General features: G+C 34.1%; 3 protein-coding genes across 3 annotated transcripts; all 3 read right to left on the reverse strand.

Annotated features, from left to right (window-relative positions):
- Window positions 1–987: 987 nt before the first annotated feature.
- Window positions 988–2,387, reverse strand: LOC110710374 (17.1 kDa class II heat shock protein-like). The gene has a single exon (XM_021888665.1). It carries the CDS (start codon window positions 1,854–1,856, stop codon window positions 1,362–1,364), a length of 495 nt encoding a protein of 164 aa, XP_021744357.1. The 5' UTR covers window positions 1,857–2,387; the 3' UTR covers window positions 988–1,361.
- Window positions 2,388–2,427: 40 nt separating this feature from the next.
- On the reverse strand, window positions 2,428–7,294 carry LOC110710373 (subtilisin-like protease SBT5.4). Its single transcript, XM_021888664.1, has 10 exons — window positions 7,189–7,294; window positions 6,976–7,073; window positions 6,004–6,168; window positions 5,109–5,214; window positions 4,448–4,967; window positions 4,258–4,352; window positions 3,931–4,176; window positions 3,721–3,835; window positions 3,247–3,460; window positions 2,428–3,169 (listed from the first exon to the last, which is right to left on the reverse strand). Exons 1-10 carry the CDS (start codon window positions 7,281–7,283, stop codon window positions 2,580–2,582), a joined length of 2,244 nt encoding a protein of 747 aa, XP_021744356.1. The 5' UTR covers window positions 7,284–7,294; the 3' UTR covers window positions 2,428–2,579.
- An 8,990-nt stretch (window positions 7,295–16,284) lies between these two features.
- On the reverse strand, window positions 16,285–21,433 carry LOC110710202. Its single transcript, XM_021888474.1, has 5 exons — window positions 20,823–21,433; window positions 20,677–20,735; window positions 17,093–17,204; window positions 16,578–16,673; window positions 16,285–16,419 (listed from the first exon to the last, which is right to left on the reverse strand). Exons 1-5 carry the CDS (start codon window positions 21,405–21,407, stop codon window positions 16,285–16,287), a joined length of 987 nt encoding a protein of 328 aa, XP_021744166.1. The 5' UTR covers window positions 21,408–21,433.
- Between the last annotated feature and the right edge of the window lie 397 nt (window positions 21,434–21,830).

Raw genomic sequence — 21,830 nt, forward strand, 5'->3', positions numbered from 1 at the left:
AGACCTCGATTAAGTTACAACACTCCCAATGCCAACCATGGTTTAAAAATCCAGTTGTTCAATGCCTTTTTTGATAAATAAGTTATATTACTATGCATATAAATACTCCCAACATTAAAGGAGAAATTGAATCATAATAGAGTTTTATTATGCATAATGTTTAACAAAAAATTGATTTTGTTAAAGACCAATTTTTATAGGATTGTGGGCCTAAAATCAAATAAACTATATTTTTTGACTTAGAGAGTGAATCGGTTCTTTTCAGTATGGTCTGAGATTGGTCGGGTCCAATTTTCTATACCAGACTGATTATTGTCCAATGCTATATTGCTATTAACTTCTAATACAATAAATTTTAAATTTAACATGCATTACAATCTTAGTGTAACTCAGAGAATCAGTGGCGGATCTATTAAGGGGCCTGGGTGGCACCGGTCCCGCCAAAAATTAATTTTTTTATTTAGGTAAAGGTGTAAATTTATAGGTTAAACACAATTTTAATGCAATAAATAACATGGAATTAGATTGTGGCCTCTCTTGTTACCTCTGAAGTTACCTCTCTGGTTGCCTTTGTTGCTCTTGTCATTTTGCTGGCTTTGAGACTTCTTTCATGGTTGATCCTAGCTTGACATAAGCATTTTATTTTTGGCTTTTATTTAGTGTCCCTCCACACTAAATATTCTACTTTTGGAGAGGATATGTTTTACATATTACTTGCATAGTTCTACTTCTCACCCCTTGCAACTTTGCTTCATGTAGAAATGATACTTTGAATCTTTGATACCCTCATTCTTTTCCAAATTCTAACTTTTTTGCATAGGTGGATGTGAAATTATTAATTTTTTTCAATGGAATGGGTCAAAAAAAGTTATCCTTGCTCTATATTTTTCATCATTTTCAATAATGTACATGTTTAAGCATTAATATATTTTTGTTCTCTTTTCTTTTTCCCTTTTTTTTTATTTATTTTTTTTAATTTTTTCTTCCTTTTTTTTTTTTTTTTTTTTTACAATAGGAGGATACATTTATTAGCTTAGTCCTATGTGATGCACGTTAACAGGAATTAATATACATTCACTCGTAATATAAATACTTGTAATTCTAAAGCTTATACTGTAAATGGAAGAGGAAATGAGACGTGTCTAGTTATGTTATGATCAGCAACTTGATTTTTAGTATTAGTTATAAAAGCTTCCCAAAATACAGATATTTTAAATTATATACATAATGTTAAAAAATATATAGAGTAACAAAGTTAATATTATGAAAGTATATATCAAAACAAACCAAACAAAACCCCACATCTTTACATATGAATCACCACTTTGGTTAAAAATAGTGTGTTTGCAAACGTTGTAATATTAAGCACCCTTAACTTCAATAGTCTTAGGAAACTTAGGCTTAGGAGGAGGCACCTTCTCAACAGTAACAGTCAACACTCCATCTTGACAAACTGCACTAATTTTCTCCAAATTTGCATTTTCAGGCAACTCAAACTTCCTCATAAACTTCCCAACCCTCCTTTCCATCTTCACATACTTGACTCCTTCCTTCTCATCCTTCTCTTTGTCCCTCCTCCTCTCGCCGCTCACCACGAGCACGTGGTCATCCTCTAGCTGCACCTTTACCTCTGAGGGCTTAACCCCGGGCATGTCGACAATGTACTGGTATGCATTTGGTAGGTCCTTGATGTCGGCTGGGGTACGTGCCATGGCCTTGGTGTCACGTACGTATACTCGAGAAGGGTTGTTGGGTTGTTGCTTGGTGTCGGATACTTCATCTGTGAATTGATCTAGCATGTCTTGGATGTTGTTAAGGAAGATGTTGTCGACGAATCCAGGAAATCTCACGTCCATTTTGCTTCTTTTTGTTGTTGTTACGAAAGAATTAGACTAAACAAAGATGAATGTAACTATATTTGTAAGAGTTTTGTTGTTTTTTTTTTTGGTTGTTTTGAAGGGAGTTTTGGGTTTTGGTTTTATAAGAGGGAAAAGAGAAAAAAAATTGAGAGAGTTCTAGTGATGTTTGGTGAGTAAAATGGAAGTAATGTTTCGAGAAAGTGATTTGTTTATTTAAGTTCTAGAATTGTTATTTGAAAAAGAAAAAAATTCTCGAATGATCAAGCAAAAGTTATACAGTTTTTTTTTTTTTTTTTTTTTTTTTTTTTTTTTTTTTTTTTTTTTTTTTGTGAAAAGGAAGAAATTCACGAGTTCTAGTGATTGACTGATTGTTTATTGTAAATGAGGAATAAATTAAAAGATTTAAAGCACGTATTGATAGTGGCCTTGTAAATCAAACGGGTTTTCCTTCAAACATAATTAGTTGTTACAGTGTCTTATGAAATAGTTTATTTAAAAAAATTAATCATACTTTATTGCATGTATTATTTAAGAAAAGGTGACAATTTTTGTTCAAGAAATATTTCGCATTATTTGATCAATTGTATCATTTCTAATTTCTTCTAAGAAATTACAATAAAATTGATGTAATTGTCTAAAACAAATGTACACCAAAAATATTTAACAATGTAATCATACGAAATACTCTGTATAATATCCTAGAGGATATAAATAAATGAACTAGTTTGCAAAGTTTGATTTATTAGTAGCAGGAGGAGCAGCAGCAGCTGTTGCAGCAACAACAATGGGGCTCCTAACAAAGTGATTTCCATCTGACCATATCAACTCTCCGAAAACGTATCCTGCAGGCAAGCCACCAGCTTGAGCTGTTAAGGTCAACTTATAACTCTTCTCTTCTCCAGCTTTCGTAAACTGCAAAGACTTCGGTTCCACAGTAACCTCAACGCCCTGTGGTTGGTTCACACGAGCTTCATAAGTTGAAGCCTCTGCCACATTCTTAACTGTTCGAGTGACAGTGACTGAGCCAGAAAGTTTAGGCACTGTGATTGAAGGGTAGTTGAAGTTCAAAAGGCCACTATTTGTAGTGTTTGATGCTTGACATTTGTAGGAAGGATCAAAAGACTGGATCATTGTTTGGTTATATCCAAGTGAGCAAAGGAACTCTAAATAATCGCGTGTGGTTAAGTCATAGACTAGCCCAGGATCCATGGCACGGTTTGGTCTAACATGTCCTGCTCCATAGGCGAATGGGTCGGCTCTAGTGAAAGATGCATCCAGCATTGGCTTCTCTGTGTTATCTTTGACTCTCGCTGCAACAACATAAAAAGTAACAGCTCAGAATCGAGAATTGTTTCATATATAATAAATGAGTTGTAGGGTTAGTTACCGGTAGTCATTATAGCAGATCTTATTGCAGCAGGGCTCCAAGTGGGGTGAAGAGTTTTGAGAAGGCCAGCAACCCCAGATATATGAGGGCAAGACATAGAAGTACCCGAGTCTAACATAAAGGAAACTTTACGCTTATCCCATGGTTCTTCTGTTGGACTAACTGCTTCAGAGTATGCAGCTAAGACATTCACTCCTGGTGCTGTGATATCAGGCTGCAGAGCACAAGAACGTCATTACTTCTTCGACACTTTGATATGGGTATGGAAATTGAATACTTGACACTTCAATTTATTAAAAATATACATGGCATATCAAATGGTGTATGACACTTAAAACTCGTGTCATTGTTAGACACCTATAACCGAGTCCAAGTAACATTTCAACCAAAAGTAAAATTAAAGCCGAGGATATAAATTACTATGCATATGTCCAATTTCAATCAGACTGAAGATTTCAAATGACGACAACTTACTTTTAAAATCTCAGGTGTAACAGGATTTGGACCTCTGGATGAAAAGGCAGCCATATAAGGAGCTGGCTTGGTATTTAGAACAACTGCTGGATGAGTGATGTAACCATAAGGCTCACTGTCAACAAATTTTTACATTTGGATTAGCTAAAGAATTAAATTGAATGATTTTGTAGCAATAGGAAATGGATGAACAAACAATTAAATACGTACGCAGTTGAATTGATATAGGCCAAAACAGCAGCCCCATCTGTATAGGTTAGTTGTGTTGCTGGAAGGACATGAAGATCAGCTATAATCTCATTGCCGCTACCTTTGTCATTGCAAAGGATCATCCCTGCAGCTCCAGCAAGTAATGCTTGCACGCCTTTTGCCACTCTTGCATTACCACCACGAAGACATGCCACGATTTTTCCCTGTACTTTAGTTTTATCCAATGTGCCTGCCAGGCAGAGCATACTGCAGAAATAGACTAATATCAGATTTACAACATATCACAGTTAGAACAAGCTTTGAAGGTAAAGAAAGGATTAAAATTACGCGTCTGCAGCAGATGCATTGGCAGTTTTCGCCTGAGCACCAGATATGAGTGGATAAAGCTTGTCATCTGGCAAAGGTTTTGATAAGCTCGAACCCTGTATACAGTATAAAACTTTGAGAAAAACAGACAATCTTCTAAGATCATAAGACTGATTAGCTAATATAATTTGTTAAAGATGCAGACTGATACCTTAAATCTCTGCCCATTTCGAAGCTCAGCAAAAGCTTGAAACTCCCTATCCATAGTACTTGCTCCAACAGTAACAATCCATGGTGCAACATTTGAAACAGACGCTACATCAGGACCAGAATTACCAGCAGAACAAACCACGACGATACCACTTTGAATAGCATGAAAGGATCCAATGGCAATTGCATCACTGAAATAATCTCCAGCATCTCCACCAACCGAGATAGACAGGACATCAACACCATCATGAATAGCCATATCAAAGCCTGCTAGTAAATCAGCATCGTAGCAGTTACCCCAGCAAATCTTGTAAGCAGCTACTCGCGCCTTTGGTGATCCACCTTTAGCTGTTCCATTGACTAAGCCTAAGACGGATGCTCCTGGAACAAAGTTGCCACCAGCCGTTGACAGCGTGTGAGTTCCGTGGCCAGCGACATCACGTGGAGAGCTTAATGCTTCCGTGACATTCCCCCCAGCGGCAATGAATCCTCTGTCAAAATACCTTGCTCCAATAAGCTTCCTACAAGGTGATGTATACACAATTAGTCCCTAGTAATATACAATGAGTAAGAGTATATACTCGAATATCCTAACCCTTAGAGGAGAATATTTTGCGTGTATTCTTTGTCAAAATGTGTACAATCATAGAAATGTAACGAACCTATTGCAACGGACACCGTCATTCTCACTGTCACAACCACCTTTCCATCTGGAAGGAACAGGTCCATATCCTTCATCACTAAAGCTCTTTGATTCAGGCCAAACCCCTATTCATTCATTATATGAAAGAGAGTTAAGTAAGTTTGTAAAAGAGAAAGCATGATTTATTTTTTTCAACTAAACTTTAATTTGATATTACAATGTGCTTTTTAGTTAATAATATGATTTGAAAAGACAATTGTAAAAAAATGGAGTTTCATGTTACAATGTTCATGTTTGTCGACGCATATATTTAAAATTTAGTTAATATAAATTAAAAATAGTTTGATATTTTATTTGAAACTATATATACCTTGGAAGTTGGAACTATTCCAAGGATGTTTTACTAATACTATTCCAAGGATGTTACAATGTTCAGAAGATCTAGTAAGTTAAAAAATTGATAACAAAATATTATTCCTCTAATTTGAAATTTTGATTAGTTCAAAATACACTATTAACTTAACATATGAGGTAAACATATATGGATTTATCGAAGAAACTAGAGGAATTCACATCAATCTTATAATTAATCTACTTCTTCCGTTTAGATATAATTGTACAATTTTGACTTTCACATTTGTCAATAACAATTTTGAATATAAATGTCTTAATTATCTTTTATAGATATTAAACATATATGGATTTATGGAAGAAATTAGAGGAATTCACATCAATTTTATTGCTTTGTTTCACTTTTTGTAAAATTCTTAATGCGCACATTAAGATAAAAATATTCAAATTCATATTATAACATATTATCAAAAACTATATATTGAGATGAATCAAACAAGGTCTCAAATATAACAGTAGAAAGACAAAATTATTGACAAACTCAAATGAGTTTAAGCAAATACCAGTGTCAAGGTTTGCAATGATAGTATCTTCCCCAAATCTAGCCTTTTTCCACGCTGAATCCGAATGGATTTCACCATTGTTTTCAAGCAACATAAAATCCCAAGACCTTGTTGTTTGTAATTTCCTCGCTTTATTCGGGAACACAGAAACAACTCCCGGGTGTTCTGATTCATTTTCAAAACAACCAAATTAAACCAATGTTATTCTTACAAAATTAAACATATTATAACCTTATTACATTTTAATTTCCTTATCAACATTATCTATTCTTTGTAACCACCTTATATAATTAAATGAAATAACCAGCAATACTAAGGCCTAAAATTCATAATTCATCTAAGTATGCATAATGTATCTCAATATAACAGGTATATTATTAAGTTTAAGTTTTATTAGGAATATAGGAAAATATGGTATTGTAATATATTTCTCATATGTAGTACTTGTATAAATCTTGTGATTGTATTTAGGATAATAAAAATAAGCATTAAATATTGTTAAATTATTGTTCGTGCTAATTAAATTAGAGCACAATTGAGTACGGAATAATAATATGAGAATAATACGGAGTACAAAATACTCCGTACCTTTTAAGAAGTGTAAGATGTTTAGAAAGTCTTTATAGTCTATTAATGATCAATAATAATGAATGGTCATGCTATTAAGCATTTTGCCCTAAACTTGTCAAGTTTCAAGGTTTGTAAACATTGTATATGTATGATTATGTTTTGTAATTACAGACGAATTGAATATGATAATCAACATTAAATTTATTTGTAAACTTTACTTTAAAAAACAAAAAATAAAAAATAAAATAAAAATACTCCATCCGGTCCATTCTATACTTTTGCTTGCACGAATTCAATGAACCTATCATGGTTCAATCGTAATTTAGGTTATTTTTTAAAAATAAAAAATTGCATGAAAATGAATTTAAAATTATGTTGTAGTATGAAAAATCAAATTATTACTTGCAATCTCTGCTGCTTGCTCATCATCAAGAATTGCCGCAAAACCATTAATATTCATCTGGTATGAGTAAAATATTGCTTCCTTTGCTTTGTCTTGACTATATAGCACATTTCAATAAAAATTACAATGTCATAATTAAATACGATATTTTTGTAATCCGACGACAAAACAATATATAAAATCAAATTATACAATTATTATCGATTAATTACCTTCCAACAAATGAAGCCAGAAAATTATGATGAGAATTCTCTACCAATTCCAAATCTTGTTGTGTAACGTCTGGACCATGAGTATGTGCTCCCATATACACGACATAAGACTAAATTCAACAATAGGATAAAATAAAATCAATATAAATAATACTCATATAGTATCATGTTCTAGATATCAAAAATCAAAACATAACAACTTTACATGCCTGTTTTGCTGCAAAAGTAGAATTAAAAATTGAAAAGAGGATGAACAAAAGACAAATTTTCATCGTGTTCCTTGAACCTGGGATGGACTCCATTGCTTTTTTAGGCTTAATTACGAACATTAAGCCGTAAACTTAATTTTAAAAACCTATTAATTTTATGAATGAATGTGGTGAGCTTATATATACAGATTAATGTATCTCATGAGATTCTAATAAAAGTTATAAAAGATAAGTAAAAATGATACACAGGATATAATTAGTCAATGTGATGTGATAATTTTGTCAAAGTATTTTTATTTATTTTTTGACACAAAAAGTATTTAAGGATTCTTAATGTAGTCAATCTTTGATTGATATCAATGAGGTGTCACATTCTAATAATAATTATTTATATCACTTCTATGGGCTGGCCTAGTATGCCCCTAATATATATGGTACGGTTTATTAACTTCCAATTTTTTTTTTTTTGGATGCTGAAGAGGGGCGAGCCCCAGAAATAATGATATACAAACAAACTAAGGGGTCGTTTGGTTCGCAAAGGGGAATCGGAATGAAATGCAGAAAGGGAATGGAGGAGAATGGAATGAAACCCTCAAAATTAAGCATGTTGTTTGTTTACAAAAAAAGAATGGGAATCACACCACCATTGCACCACCACATCACCACCACAACACCTATCCTTCATTTTTTTCAACCTTCTCCAGCCACCCCACTGCCCAACCAACATCCACCCCAAGAAGCCAGACCTCCACGAACCCAAATTCAAACCCACGCCACCACAAAGACGAAACCCACCGAAAGCCACCACTACGGCGACCCCCTTCACAAACGTAGCCCTCCGCCGACCATCTCTTTCCTTTGAACTCCCACCTTGACCTCGTCAAGAGCAACGACGATTCTTGAGGGAATGGCGAGGTGTGCTGGAGGTGGTGTTCATCGACGTGTGTGGTGCGGGTGTGGGGATGGAGTGGTGGGTGCGGTGATTTTTGAAGGACGAGTGAGGTGGTGGGTCAGTTTTCTTGTGGTTTTGGGAAAAGGGAGGTAGGATGGGTGGGTTATCTAGTGGTTTAAGGGTAAGGGAAATGGGATTTTTGGTGGTTTCCGGGAGGAGGGGAAAAGGAGGACATTGATGGTGGTGGTTGGTGGTCAGTGAAGGGCTGGGGTTGATGGGGTGGTCAGCGAAGGGCAGCGAGGGTCGGACGAAGGGTGGCGAGGGTCTGGCGAGGTGAAGTGAGTTCCGGCGAAGTGAAGTGAGTTCCGGCAAGGTGCATCCAGTTGATAGGGTATAGTGGTGGACTGGTGGTTGGGGAATGAGAATGCAAAAGGTAGGGGGGTGGAGAATGGGTTTAGGAGATTTTTGGGTAAACCCAAAAATAAAATGGGGGAATGAGAATGACAAATAAGTGAAAACAAATACTAACAAAGAGAATCATTCCCATTCCCTTTCCCCATTCCAGCGAACCAAACGACCCCTAAATGAAAAACAGAAAAACAAAGGAAGAAAAAACTAAAAAGCAATAAAAGACTCCACGACCAAGCTCCTACACCCAAGTGGAATATTAAACGTTGGGTATGGTGGGGCAAATGTTATATCCACACTTCAAATCCAATGGGCTCTCATGTAAGAGGGGGTGATAGAATATATAAACTGTTCCTAGGCCTCAACCATTAGCTTAAACTTTTGGTTGAGTTGGTCTTCTAACAATTAGATAATATAAGCCTAGTCCGAGCCACTCCACTCAAATCATTCAATAAAACGACACAAAGATCCCTCAGGACCACTTCAAAAATCACCGCATTTTGAATTTTGATCATAGTTGACACCATTCTATAATTGTGCCCTTTAGACACTCCCCAATCCTATCTCAAGAGAAGAGATTGACATTTCCGGATGATATGAATATAAGGAGCGTGAAGAGGGACTTCCTTTGACAACATACGAACAACCACCTCCGAGTCGAACAGACAAATTCACTCTTCGGTGGCCACCATTCCAAGCTATAGCCAGCCCTATAAGAACCCTAAAAAGTTCAGCTTTAGTGTTAGAACAAATACCATAGTTCAAAGCATATATCTCAAACACTGTACCATTATGATCTCTGATCAAATCCCCCGCCCCCTGCTCTTCCTGGATTGCCTTTGGAGGCTCTATCCGTGTTCAAACGAACCCATCCAAAGGTTCGGTATTCCCACCTAATTAATATCTCCACCCTGTGCTGCTTCCTTGAACCCGCAAGAGACATCAGGCCTTCCAGAGCTCTTCGAACATCACCTACCCTAGTCAAAACAAAAGCCACTTATTGTTATTTTAATTATTTTTATGTTATTCTTAATTTTATTATTAAGTGATCGAATTTATTAAAGTAGAAGATAAGTTTAACTTTAAAGATTATATTTGCAAAATGTACGTTATCTTTACAAGTTAGGGGAAGTTTCCTAGTTAGATTAGAATTTGTTCTACACGATTTTTAGGCTACTTATTTAGCTTATAAATACCTGATGGTGTTTAACGAAAAGCATGATTGATTGATTTGAAATTTATAAAGTTTTACATAAGCTTATGCTTGTGTATTCTTTGCCTAGTTTAGGTTTTAAGCTCGTGTTGCTTAGTGTTTCTTGACCAAGACTCAAGATTTCAAACCTTTCAACTGCGATTGAAGGTTATAATATCCATTAAAATCCATATCAAATTGGAATTACTGTTGTTTGACGAGGGGTGAGTTTGACAAATCGTGTCAAAAACCTCAGTTCCAAAGGTCATATTGATTGACTTGGTTCTCCTTTGATTCTAAAGATTTTGAGGTGATTCTTTTTTTTTCAAATTGGTTAAATTATTATCTAGTTTACACCTGCAAAATTTGAGAATTTTTCGAGGAGCATAGCTATTAAACTGGGTTCATTTTTGACAACTGGTCAAAAATCGAACTAATCTGAAAGTGTTGGGGATAAAATAAACTGTGACCACTTGGCTTGGAATTTTTTGATGATATTTTTGGTCGAGTATTTTAGACATATAGGGATATCATCATACAAAATTTCAGACGTTCAATTTCTGGACTGATTTTGTGTGTTTTCTCATCCACTCAAACATGGAGAATCAAAGTTTGTTTGAAGCACTTATGGAGGAAATTAAGAAAATGAATGCATGTTTTGATAGAATTGGTGCACCTTTTCAAATACGTGATGTGAGACGTGTCTTACAAGATATGTCTTGTGAGAAGGAGAAAGTAGAGCAACCTATTGTTGAGGCTATATACGAGGAAAAGATTGTATCTTTACCGAGTGATAATCTTACAAATCCAATTTTAGAGCAATCTCATGAACAACTAGTAGAAGAAAAAGAAATTATGGAGTACAAAAGTATATTTATGTCTAGTTTCATTGACGAGGAGGTTACATTTGTGGTATCTAAGTTGGAATAAAAAAGTCAAATTTCTACAACTTCATTTTACGGTGATAATTGGGATACAAATATTTTCACATATTATTTCCATTATATTGATTGCATTGACAAAGATGTGTCATCAATTAAATTTTTGTAGCATTCGATTGAAGTTTGTGGTGCATTCAATGGTGTAAGTTCGCTACAAGAAATAAGCCAATCAACGACGGAAATAATCCCTCGGAATATCCTGAAATTCCGTCGGAACAGGTCGTCGTAAACCTATGTGTAGGAAAAACGACCTTTTTCGACGGAAATTCCGTCGGAAAAGTGTTTTCCGACGGAATCTTTTCGTAGGAAGAGCTATTCCGGCCACCGGAAAGTCCGTCGGAACTTTCCGACGGAATACAAATCCGCCGGAAAATTCCGACGGAAAATCTAACCCAGAAAATAAAAAAAGCCCCCCACCACTCACCATCACCACCCCACCACCTAACCTCCCCCTTAACCATCACCACCAGCCCCCACCACTCACCACTCCTCCAGCACTAACCTCAAACGACCCTTAACCCCACCACCTAACCTCCCCTTTAACCACCACCACTCCCATCCAGCCCCGCCACTCCCCGCCAGCCCCACCACTGTTCACCCAAAAAAAAAATATATCGAAAACAAAATTAACCACTAAGTTCGTAAAAAAAAATCGAAACAAATTACGAAAATTAAACCAAAAAAGTCGAAAAATACAACACAAACAAATCAAAACCAGTAGATTTACATATTTAATTAGAATTTCATATAAAAATTAAAAAAGAACGATAATTATACATTAAAAATTAAAGGAAATACAATTATCTAATCAAATTTATAATCAACATTACAATTACATAAAAAAACTAAGTAAATCTACAATCTAACTTAAATTAAAACTAGATCTACAAAAATAAAAACCTTGAGAGTGGGTGACGGTGGTTGTTACGCCGTTGTTGTTGTTGATGTTGGTTGACGGTGGTTGTTAATGAATGCGCCTAGGAAGATTCTGAAGAGGTTACGTTCCCGGCTTCCCCTTTTTCGTTTGCTTCCGGTTGGGTAAGGCTCGGGCAAGGCTGGATTCCATTCAGGAAGCGCAGCAACGATGACTGATTTTATGAGACTTTCGCGCAAAACCCGAGATCGAAAACGCTTGAGTCCTGGGTTTTCAATTCACCATTTCGAACCTTATACAAAAGGTTTTGTTGACGCGCAGTGGTTCGTTGATGGAAAGAGAAGAGGAAAGAGAAGAGAGAGAAAAAGAAGAGGAAAGAGGAGAGGAGAGAGAAAGAGAAATGAGGGAGGAGAGGAGAGAGAAAGAGAAATGAGGAAAGAAGGGGGTAAAAAGAGGCGCACAGAAGGAAGAGAGAAAGAGAAATGAGGATTGAAGAAGGGAAACGTGTTTTAGGGTTTTTTGGTTATTTTTTTTAAATCATTATTCCGTCGGAAATGGTGTAAAATCCTTCGGAAATTTCCGACGGATTTGATTTCCGTAGGAAAATTACTGTTCCGACGGATTATTCTGTCGGAAACTTTCGACGGATATTATTTCCGTTGGAAATTCAATGTTCCAACGGAATATTCCATCGAAAAGCCTAAATTTCCTACGGATTTTTATTCTGTCGGAATTTCTGATTTTTCCGACAGAAATACTTGTTCGTCAGAAACAGTCCGTCGGAATTAGGCCTATTTGTAGTAGAGGTTATAAGCATGGCGTGTTTGGATGGAGACATATTCTTTTAGTTCGTGTTCGATTAATTTGGATGATATCTTGGTTCCATGCTTTGCTAAAACTTGGGACAAGTTTTTTCAAGAGGGGGAGTATGATGTGGTTCCAAGGCATCAATATTGTTATTTTAATTATTTTTATGTTATTTTTAATTTTATTATTAGGTGAACAAATTTATTAGGATATTTTTGTTAGTTTAATATGGTTAGTAGAAGATAAACTTATTTTAAAGATTATATTTGCAAAAATTATCTTTACAAGTTAGGGTAAGTTTCCTAGTTAGATTAGAATTTGTTCTACATGATTTTTAAGCTAATTATTAGCTTATAAATACGTGATGGTGTTTAACGAAAAGCATGATTGATTGATTTGGAATCTATAAAGTTTTAAGTAAGCTTGTGCTTGGGTATTCTTGGCCTAGTTTAGGTTTTAAGCTCGTATTGCTTAGTATTTCTTGACCGAGACTCAAGATTCCAAACCTTTCTATTGCAATTGAAGGTTATATCCATTAAAATCCATATCAAAACTACCGTAGCACTTGGGCACTCCCTCAAAATGTGGTGTAACACTCCCAAATCTCCCTCTACAGAAATACTAATATAATACATATAATTATACCATAGAGATAGACTTAGGCGTATTATTGCCGCGTGATTACACAAGGCTGCTTTAAAATTTAAATCAATAAATAATTTGCAGAGGAAAACTCAATTCTTCTTTTATAAATACTTATAAATAGAAACCATTGTTATGAGTATTCAATAATAAAGACAAAAACAACTAACATCCCTAAACTAGGTAAAGTGAATCCCAAGACTCCCATATGCTCAATCATGACTCCACCTGGAATAGTCAACATTGCTTACCATTGAGGTAAACAGGGCGAACCAAAACAAATAGGAAATACAAATTAGCAAAATATGTCAAGTACATTTAAGTAGTGCAAGATAAGTAACTCAATTTATTAGCAAACATGCTTTAAAACCAATCATGGAAATTCCAATATTTATTTCAATAATTCCAAAACATCATTATTCCAAAACAATTTCTTAAGATTCTAAAAACAATTCCAATAATTCAATAATATTGATTTATAAAATCAATTCCTCTTTTTAAAACCAAATTCCTCTCCTAAGTGTGCACACCCCCCAAGTTAGTATCTTTGTTTTGAATGAATATATATTTGAGCGAAACACCCTGTCATACAAAGTCCAAAGTCTTATAAACCAAATCTTCATAGTGGGATTAATATAATCATGCTTGTAAAGCTTTAATAAATAATTTAATAATTTCTCATTAACTCGTCCTTTAATTAAATCAATAAATCAACCTTTATAATAGGTTAACTCAAAAACTCCTTTTTATTCAATTTAACATGCTTTCAAAATAAACCATTAATAAATATTTGAGAATTAAATCTCACATTAATAACTTTTCAAAAATCAATAACTCTTTCTTTCAAAATCAAAACCTTTCATTTAATTCAACAAGCTTTTCAAATCAATTCCTTTATTTAAACATGATAAGTAATTTAACCCATTCAAAACATAATATTAAAATCAATCCTTCAAATATATTTATTAACACATATTTAAAATCAATTCTTCAAACATACTTTATTTCATAAATAATAATACCCAATTTAATTCAAACATTATTCAATTCACATAAAACATGTGATCAAATCAAAACACTTTTAATAAAGTATCTAGCCACCTAAATGTACCTTGATTCTTAATCTCAAATCAACACTTTGCACTTTCAATGTTCAATCATGAATACATGCACCTTACAATTAATATAACTATAGGGTTATCACAACATCTTTAGACATGAACTCAAATCTATATGTGCATGGACTACAAAACTCTTTAAGAAATAATACTTTAATATAAAATTATAACTTTGAAATATGTATTTATATTTTAGAAAACTAACCATGAAGAAAATAAAGAAATTAGATTAAAGATAATTGAATTCACGTTGGAAAGAATAGATAGAACTTGCAGAGGCCATAACTCCTTCAATATAACTCTATTTCTAGAAAAGAATAGGATTTTGGAAAAAAATTAATTATCCATTTAATATTTTATAAAAACCGAATTTTATATACATTAATTGAGTTCTAAAAGTATTTTTGTCGCCAAAATTCAAATATCATTTTGGCTCCAAAATTTAAATAGTAAAATAACTAGGTTATCCCCGCTTGATGCACGGTTAGAATTGATCTTTCTTATAATTTATGTTCTGTTGCATTATATTGTATGTAAAGATTATAATTAGATATAAAAATAATTTACATTTAAGGATATATATGAACCACATTATTTACAATTAATAATTGAAATACTCAAAAAGAAAATATTTAAGGAATTCATATTAATGAAATTTTAAAGAAAAAAATACATATTATATAATTAGCACCAATGCTTCAAAAAAAATATAATTAGCACCAATGTCATCAAATTTATTCTTTTAGCTTCCAGCAATTAACAGTTTGTATAGTAGTTTATAGAAGCATCTATTTGATTTTTTAGTCAAAATTCATAAATAGTTTTCAAATTAATATAAATAGAGTAGTTCAGCTATAAAAAAAAATAAAAAAAGTAGAGATGATGTTATTAAAGAATTTAGGAGGGAATTTTTTTTATGAGGAAGCGACATGTGTACAAATTTAGAGAAAGATAATGTCACCATGTTTTGTCTTAGTATTAGTTAATAGATTTACTAAAAATTTACTAAAATACCCTTTTTAAAAAATAATAATTAATTAATTAAAAAATACAACTTAAAAATACGGGGTATTACATGTGGCTTGAAGATTCCTTGTTTGCACCACACACTTGGCATCTAGGATCACTAACAAGCTTGCGAATAAATCGATTCCTGTTTGTCATGAGCCTATCTTGCACTGCCAGCCACATGAACATACGAATACGTTGAGGAACATTCACACGCCAAATAGTTTTCCAAAGTCTTTTCTGATCAGCACTAGTAGTGGCGGATCCAGGATTTAAATAATAGGTTGTCTCATCATCGTCCACCGACCGCATAAAATATCAAAAAATAGTCAAAGATTGAATAATGAACAAAAAAAATACAAAAAAAAGTTCATTTCATAAAGTAATGCAAATTCATACTACAACTAAAAAAGTACTAATTTTATTACAATTGCTCTCGACGAGTTTTCATGTTTTGATAACGATGTACAATATCATCCATGCTAACATTGTAAAACAAATCTTTTTCTAGATAAGTAATCAAACAATCATTCAACATTTGATCTCCCATGCTATTACGCAATTTATCTTTTACTTGCGTCGTTCCAGAAAATACTCTTTCTACACTTGTCGTTGCAACGGGAAGAATCAACACTAACTTCAAAAGTAAGTAGACTTTATCATGAGTTTCAAACTTTCCCGTCTCATCAAGTTTCGTATAAAGTTCACTTAGACTTTTCAAATTCCAAAATCTCTCATCATTTCGAACATCAACAATGAAATTTTCAAGTGAATGTTCAAAAAATAATAACTCTGTAATTACTTTTTTTCTACCAACAAATCAACTTCAACAGGTTATAAAACATGCCTAAATCAACAAGGAGTGTAAAGGGTTTGTCACTTGGAGCAAAATATAGGTAAAGTTGGCCTCTTTGATAACTAATCCCACAACCAATTTCGCCCAATTTCGCCAGGGCCCAGCTCAGCCCCGACAACCACCCCCTCCCCCTCCCTGCACGATGTAGTTCACAGAACTTCTAACAGCAGTTCTAGTGCTAGAATTAACCTAAAAAACACAGAAATTGCATCTCCTTCCAACCGTATTCTTTTCAAACTCAATATACGAGCCACAAGGAGCCTAAACCTTGCTCTGCTGCATATCTGACATGCATCATAAAGCAGTCCACACAATCTTTCCATCTTGTTTTGAGCCACTACACGACACCCAGCCCGCATAATCACTACCTATTTGCACTAGTTCAGTTTACTAAGACAATAAAAAAGACATACCTAAATCAAAAGCGATTGGTTCTGCAAACCTTGGATGAACTAGCAGTTAAAAGCATATGTGGTGGTGCCAAACCAAGTAAAATTGACATTGCGGCACCAAATTGTGTGTCTGACATTGGATTACTCTGAGAAATCACAAACAGATTATTCCAAAACAGGAAGAATTATAATGGAAGTTGAATTATTATCTCCAAGTTTCTTGTCTTGTGTAAATAATAAAAAGCCAATTATGTCCCAAATCTTATACTCTAAATATACAATGATCCCAATTTTAGGCTAAATACACCACAATTTTTATCATAAACGATTACTAATATTAAACGATATAGCACCACAACAAAAATCTGCAATACCCTTGCTGGCTGCACCACCACCGAAACCACCCTAATTCCCTAAAATAGGTATATACTGAATTACACATTTACACAAATACACAATAGCACTACAATTAAATACACGATTAACAAAAACAAATTACACAAATACACAATAGTTGTACACTACTACACGTCTACACTAGATTGTCAAGAATTCAAGATCTAACCTGTAGGCAGTAGGCTGCTTCAATGGAGGAGCGAAAGCTCAGACTCAGAGCCTCTGAAAGTACGAAGCCAATTGCCTGCTTCAAGCCTTCAATGGAGAATTTCGAGTGCCAACTGCCAAACCCTGCAATTATCAACCCACAATCAGTGAAATTCGATTGACTCAATTATCAAAATTCGAACGATTGACTCATTTATCAACCCACAATTATCAAAATTCGAATGATTGAATCAATTATCAACCCGCAATTATCAAAATTCGAAGAACCCTAAATTGAGTATATAATGACAAAATCTGACAATTAATTAATTAAATTAGGTCAATAATTACAGAAAAAGAATATCTAACCTTTGAGATTGCTTCGGTGGAGGAGAAAAAGCTCAAAAGCCTCTTCAATGGAGTCTTTGCGAATTGCGAGTATGCTTGATGCTTCAATGGAGGAGAGAGAGAGAGGGGAAGCGTGTTTTGTTGTTTTTTCGGGAATTAGGGCTTTCTGGGTCTTTGGGAGGAGAAAGAGGCGTGACTAATTGTTTAATTTTTTTTTTCAAAAATAATAGTGTGTCACCGGACCCACAATGACTACATGTGGGTCCGCCACTGAGCACTAGGATATATCGTATTCCGCTAGATGTTGATAGCAGACCTCATAGTGAAGCCCCCAGGTTGAGCCCCATTCCAATAAATTTCATCACCACACTCTCATCTTCTACAACTTCATGAAAAAAGCAATCACCTCTAGAGACTCTTATAGTCTCGCATCGCATCCTCACTCACAAATTGTGATAGGAGGGGCAGTGGGGCACCCTGTATATTACCGTATAAAAAAAAAATATTCTCATTCACAAAACCTAGGAATGATCACATATCTGATTACCATGGTGTGCCAACAACTTTGTTCGTCGCTGCAAAACTGTATTGAGGGTGAAAGTAATTGAATCTCGGGAAGTTGAGTCATTGCAGAAACAAATCGTGTTGGAGAGCAAAATAGCCGATTCTGTCGAGCACCCTGAATTACCCAAAAAACTGATGATATATATTTTGTATGTCTGTGAACTAATTTTTGCTTGACTTAAACTAAACAGAGAGTACCTCTTCAATTCGTGAGACTTGCTGGTACTGCATGGGAAGAGTTTACCTCCAAATTAAAGGCAGAACTATTTAACATTTTATTTATGGTAGTTGCATTTGAAGCTGGAATTGAAGCCTGGAACTAACAAGACTTTTTATGCAGCCGTCTTGAATGGTCTGTAACACCCCAAAATCTCCCTTTACAAAATTATTAATATAATACGTATAATTATACCGTAGAGATAGACTTAGGCGTATTACCGCAAGGCTATTTAAAAATACTTAACTCAATAACAAACTTGTAGCGGAAAAACTCAGCTTTCTATTATTAATAGTTAATAATAATAACCATTGTCATGCGTACTCATAATAAAAAACAAAAACCAACATTCCCTAGTCTAGGTGAAGCAAATCTCGGGACTCTCATATGCTTAATTAAGACTCCACCTGAAATGTCCATCAATGCTTACCAATAAGGTAAACAGGGGCGAACAAAAACAAATAGGAAATACAAATTAGCAAAATATGTCAAGTACATTCAAGTGCAAGATAACTAAACTTAATTTATTAGCAAACATGCTTTTAAAACATGTCATGGAAACTCCACATTTATTTCAATACTTCCAAACTCATAACTCCAAACCAATTTTCAAATAATTCCAATAACTCAATAATTCAAATAAAATTTCAAGTGATAAAATTCGTTCCTATTAAAATCCCAATTCCTCTCTAGATCTTAAGTGTGCACACCTCCCAATTTAGTATATTTATATAGAAAGGTAGGCTATTCTTGAGGACTTTTTTTTAAAAATCCGTTCCTTTTAAAAACCCAATTCCTCTCCTAAGTATTTTTTTTTTCTTTTCATCCTATTTTATTTATTGGAATTAGCAGGTAATTTTACCAACACCAAGTACAAAGAGTAAACTTACGAATGAATAGAATAACCATGAGAGAATTGTAGATGATAAATTTATTCAATCTGTTGGGCTGCTAGTAGGACAATTATAAATGGACATCCGTGAAGCCCGATATAAATAAATGGACGAAAATTCGTGTTAAATGGATGAAGAGCGAGTTACTAATGAAGCGGGTGACGGATCGGATGGCTTCGGGTGGGCTCCGCTTCATCCGTCACTCGATCCATCGTCCGTTTATCACCCGATCCGTCATCCACCCGATATATATCATATTTTCTTCAATTTTTTTTTTTGACCTTATATCTATTGTACTAATTAAATTATTTCTAAAAAAAATTATTTAGATGTAATGTACTTATTAAATTATACTCCTTATATACTATTGTAGTACTAAATGAATTTTTTTCCAAAATTTTTTGTGACCTTATATTTATAGTATTGTACTACTTAATAATGTTTCTAAAATAAATTATTTCTAAAAATTATTAAATTTGATGTTGTTATTATTTTTACAAGGATAACACGAAATATTAACGACAATAATTTTTATGCATTCATTAAATAAGTAATTATACTCATCACCCACTAAGCATTTGATCCATCCATTTCACCCGCGGATGATGGATGGATCAGATGCGGGTGATAGGTTTTGCGGGTGGATAAGGTTGAGCGGGTGGATACGGATGAAGCTCCATCTGACCCGAATCCGATCTGTTTCCATTCATAGTTGCAAGTAACTTAAAAAAAAAGTGAAAAGATCATTGGGATCGATCTGAATGAAATAGTGAATTTCAAGAAATTCGGAGAGATAAAGTTAGTTAATCTAACCAAGACTAAATAATGATTAAATTGGCAACTGTCTCAGCAAATATCATATGCATTCTATTAACCTATACTAAAAGTGAATCCTTCCATGACACTTGTCATTACCTTATGAAAAATTTTTCCCGCCCTTTTTCGCTTCTCTCTTTTCTTTTCTTTTTTTTTTTTTTTTTTTTTTTTGCAAAAATCTATAAGTAAACTATTTATACCTTATGATATTTTCTTTCCAGTTTAACAATCATATTCCATATATACCCAAATGAAATATTTCTAAATATCTTTTATATACTTTATGTAGTATTTTGTAATATTATTGTCAAAAATATATAACAATCGTGCATTGCACGGGATTTTAACCTAATTCTCTTGCTAAAACAATTCATACAAATTGATCAAATATAACTCAAAATTTCTCGACCTTCATTAATGAAAATAAAGATTATTTATAGGAAAACATCTCATGCTGTTAGGATAACTAAAAGATTAAATAAAATATATAATATATAAATACTAAATAACAAAATATATCTTCTAATAATATTAGAAAATAATATCTTATCAATCTACTAATTCTATTACAATCATGATTCGATTAATCACGCGTAATTTTTGAATTGACGCCACTCAACCTCGTGATTAATAGATGACTCAACAAAAATAAATAAAAATAGTAAAATGATAATATTGATGCCTTGGAATTGCATCACTCAAGTTTTGTTTGTAAAGTAAATGATTGCAAATTCCACAGCAATAATAATGAATAAAATCATGACTTGCCACTTAAACCATTTCATAAGTGTAGACGATGCAGCTATTATTGTTGTGGCGGAAGTGACCTGAATAAAGTGAAAAAAACATTGTTATCAGTCTGAATGAAATAGTGAATATATAATAAACAGGAAAGAAAGTGGAATAACACATACATGTCCATGCAAAACTCGCCATTTTAATTTGTTATTCTGCCATCTTGGTTGATTTCTAGGAATTGCTTTCCAGGAATTGATCAACGTGCTGATATTAAAGGTAATCACTGGCAAGAACGCGAAAACAACAGCAGTTTTTTGGGAAGGCTGGAAAAAAGAATATGTGCCGGTTAAAAATGCAGCCATCAGCATGTAAATAGAAATGGGAGTAGCTCTGAAGGCCAAAGTAAGGAAGTGTCTGTTTTTTTGCCCAGTCAAAACAAACCAAAAGTTCCAAAAAATGGCCGAAAGAGAAGAGACTAAAGCGAAACAGTCCGTGTAGAGGAACGCTTGAAATGCTATGCTGTGGCTTAAGATGGCAGTGCCTCCTTCCCCTTTTTTAGGCTCTGGAAAAAATCCACCAGGTACCGCGCTGAGACCTGCTGTAAATGATACTGTTGCTATAAGAGCGGCAACCACCAAATGACTTCCTGCTGCTGTACCCAAATCATACTCGTCATAGCCCTCTGGCTGAGCCTCGATATCTTCCTTGTACTCCTGTAGAGGTGGTATCCATTGCTTTACACGCCCACCTTTTGGGGCCATTATTCTGATTTCTCTCAGGGCATCCTGCGATATAATATTTTTTCTCATTACTATAAAACATATTCCTGGGCCTCAACCATCCGCTTAAGTTTTGCATTACTATGTAATCCATAAAAAGCAGAATGATGTCATGTTCTTTTTATCTGATTTTTTCAATTTATACTAGTTTTAACCGACCAAAAAGGGATTATTATCGATTAACACTACTTGGTAACTTTGACCGGTTATTTGCGTTGCTTAACACTAATAATACTGGTATGCAGTTTTTGAAGTTCCATAGAGTAATTAGATCAAGTAGGTAGTATAAGGGGAGACACGTATAGTACCTTGCGTTCAGCCTCTAATTTGGAGAATTTGATTGAACTGGCTATATCACCTGGTGTTTTATGTACATCATTATAACTCATCACTTGCAGTTTAGAT

Source organism: Chenopodium quinoa, unplaced genomic scaffold (genome assembly GCF_001683475.1).
Source record: "Chenopodium quinoa cultivar QQ74 unplaced genomic scaffold, ASM168347v1, whole genome shotgun sequence".
In the NCBI taxonomy this organism is placed as follows: domain Eukaryota; kingdom Viridiplantae; phylum Streptophyta; class Magnoliopsida; order Caryophyllales; family Amaranthaceae; genus Chenopodium; species Chenopodium quinoa.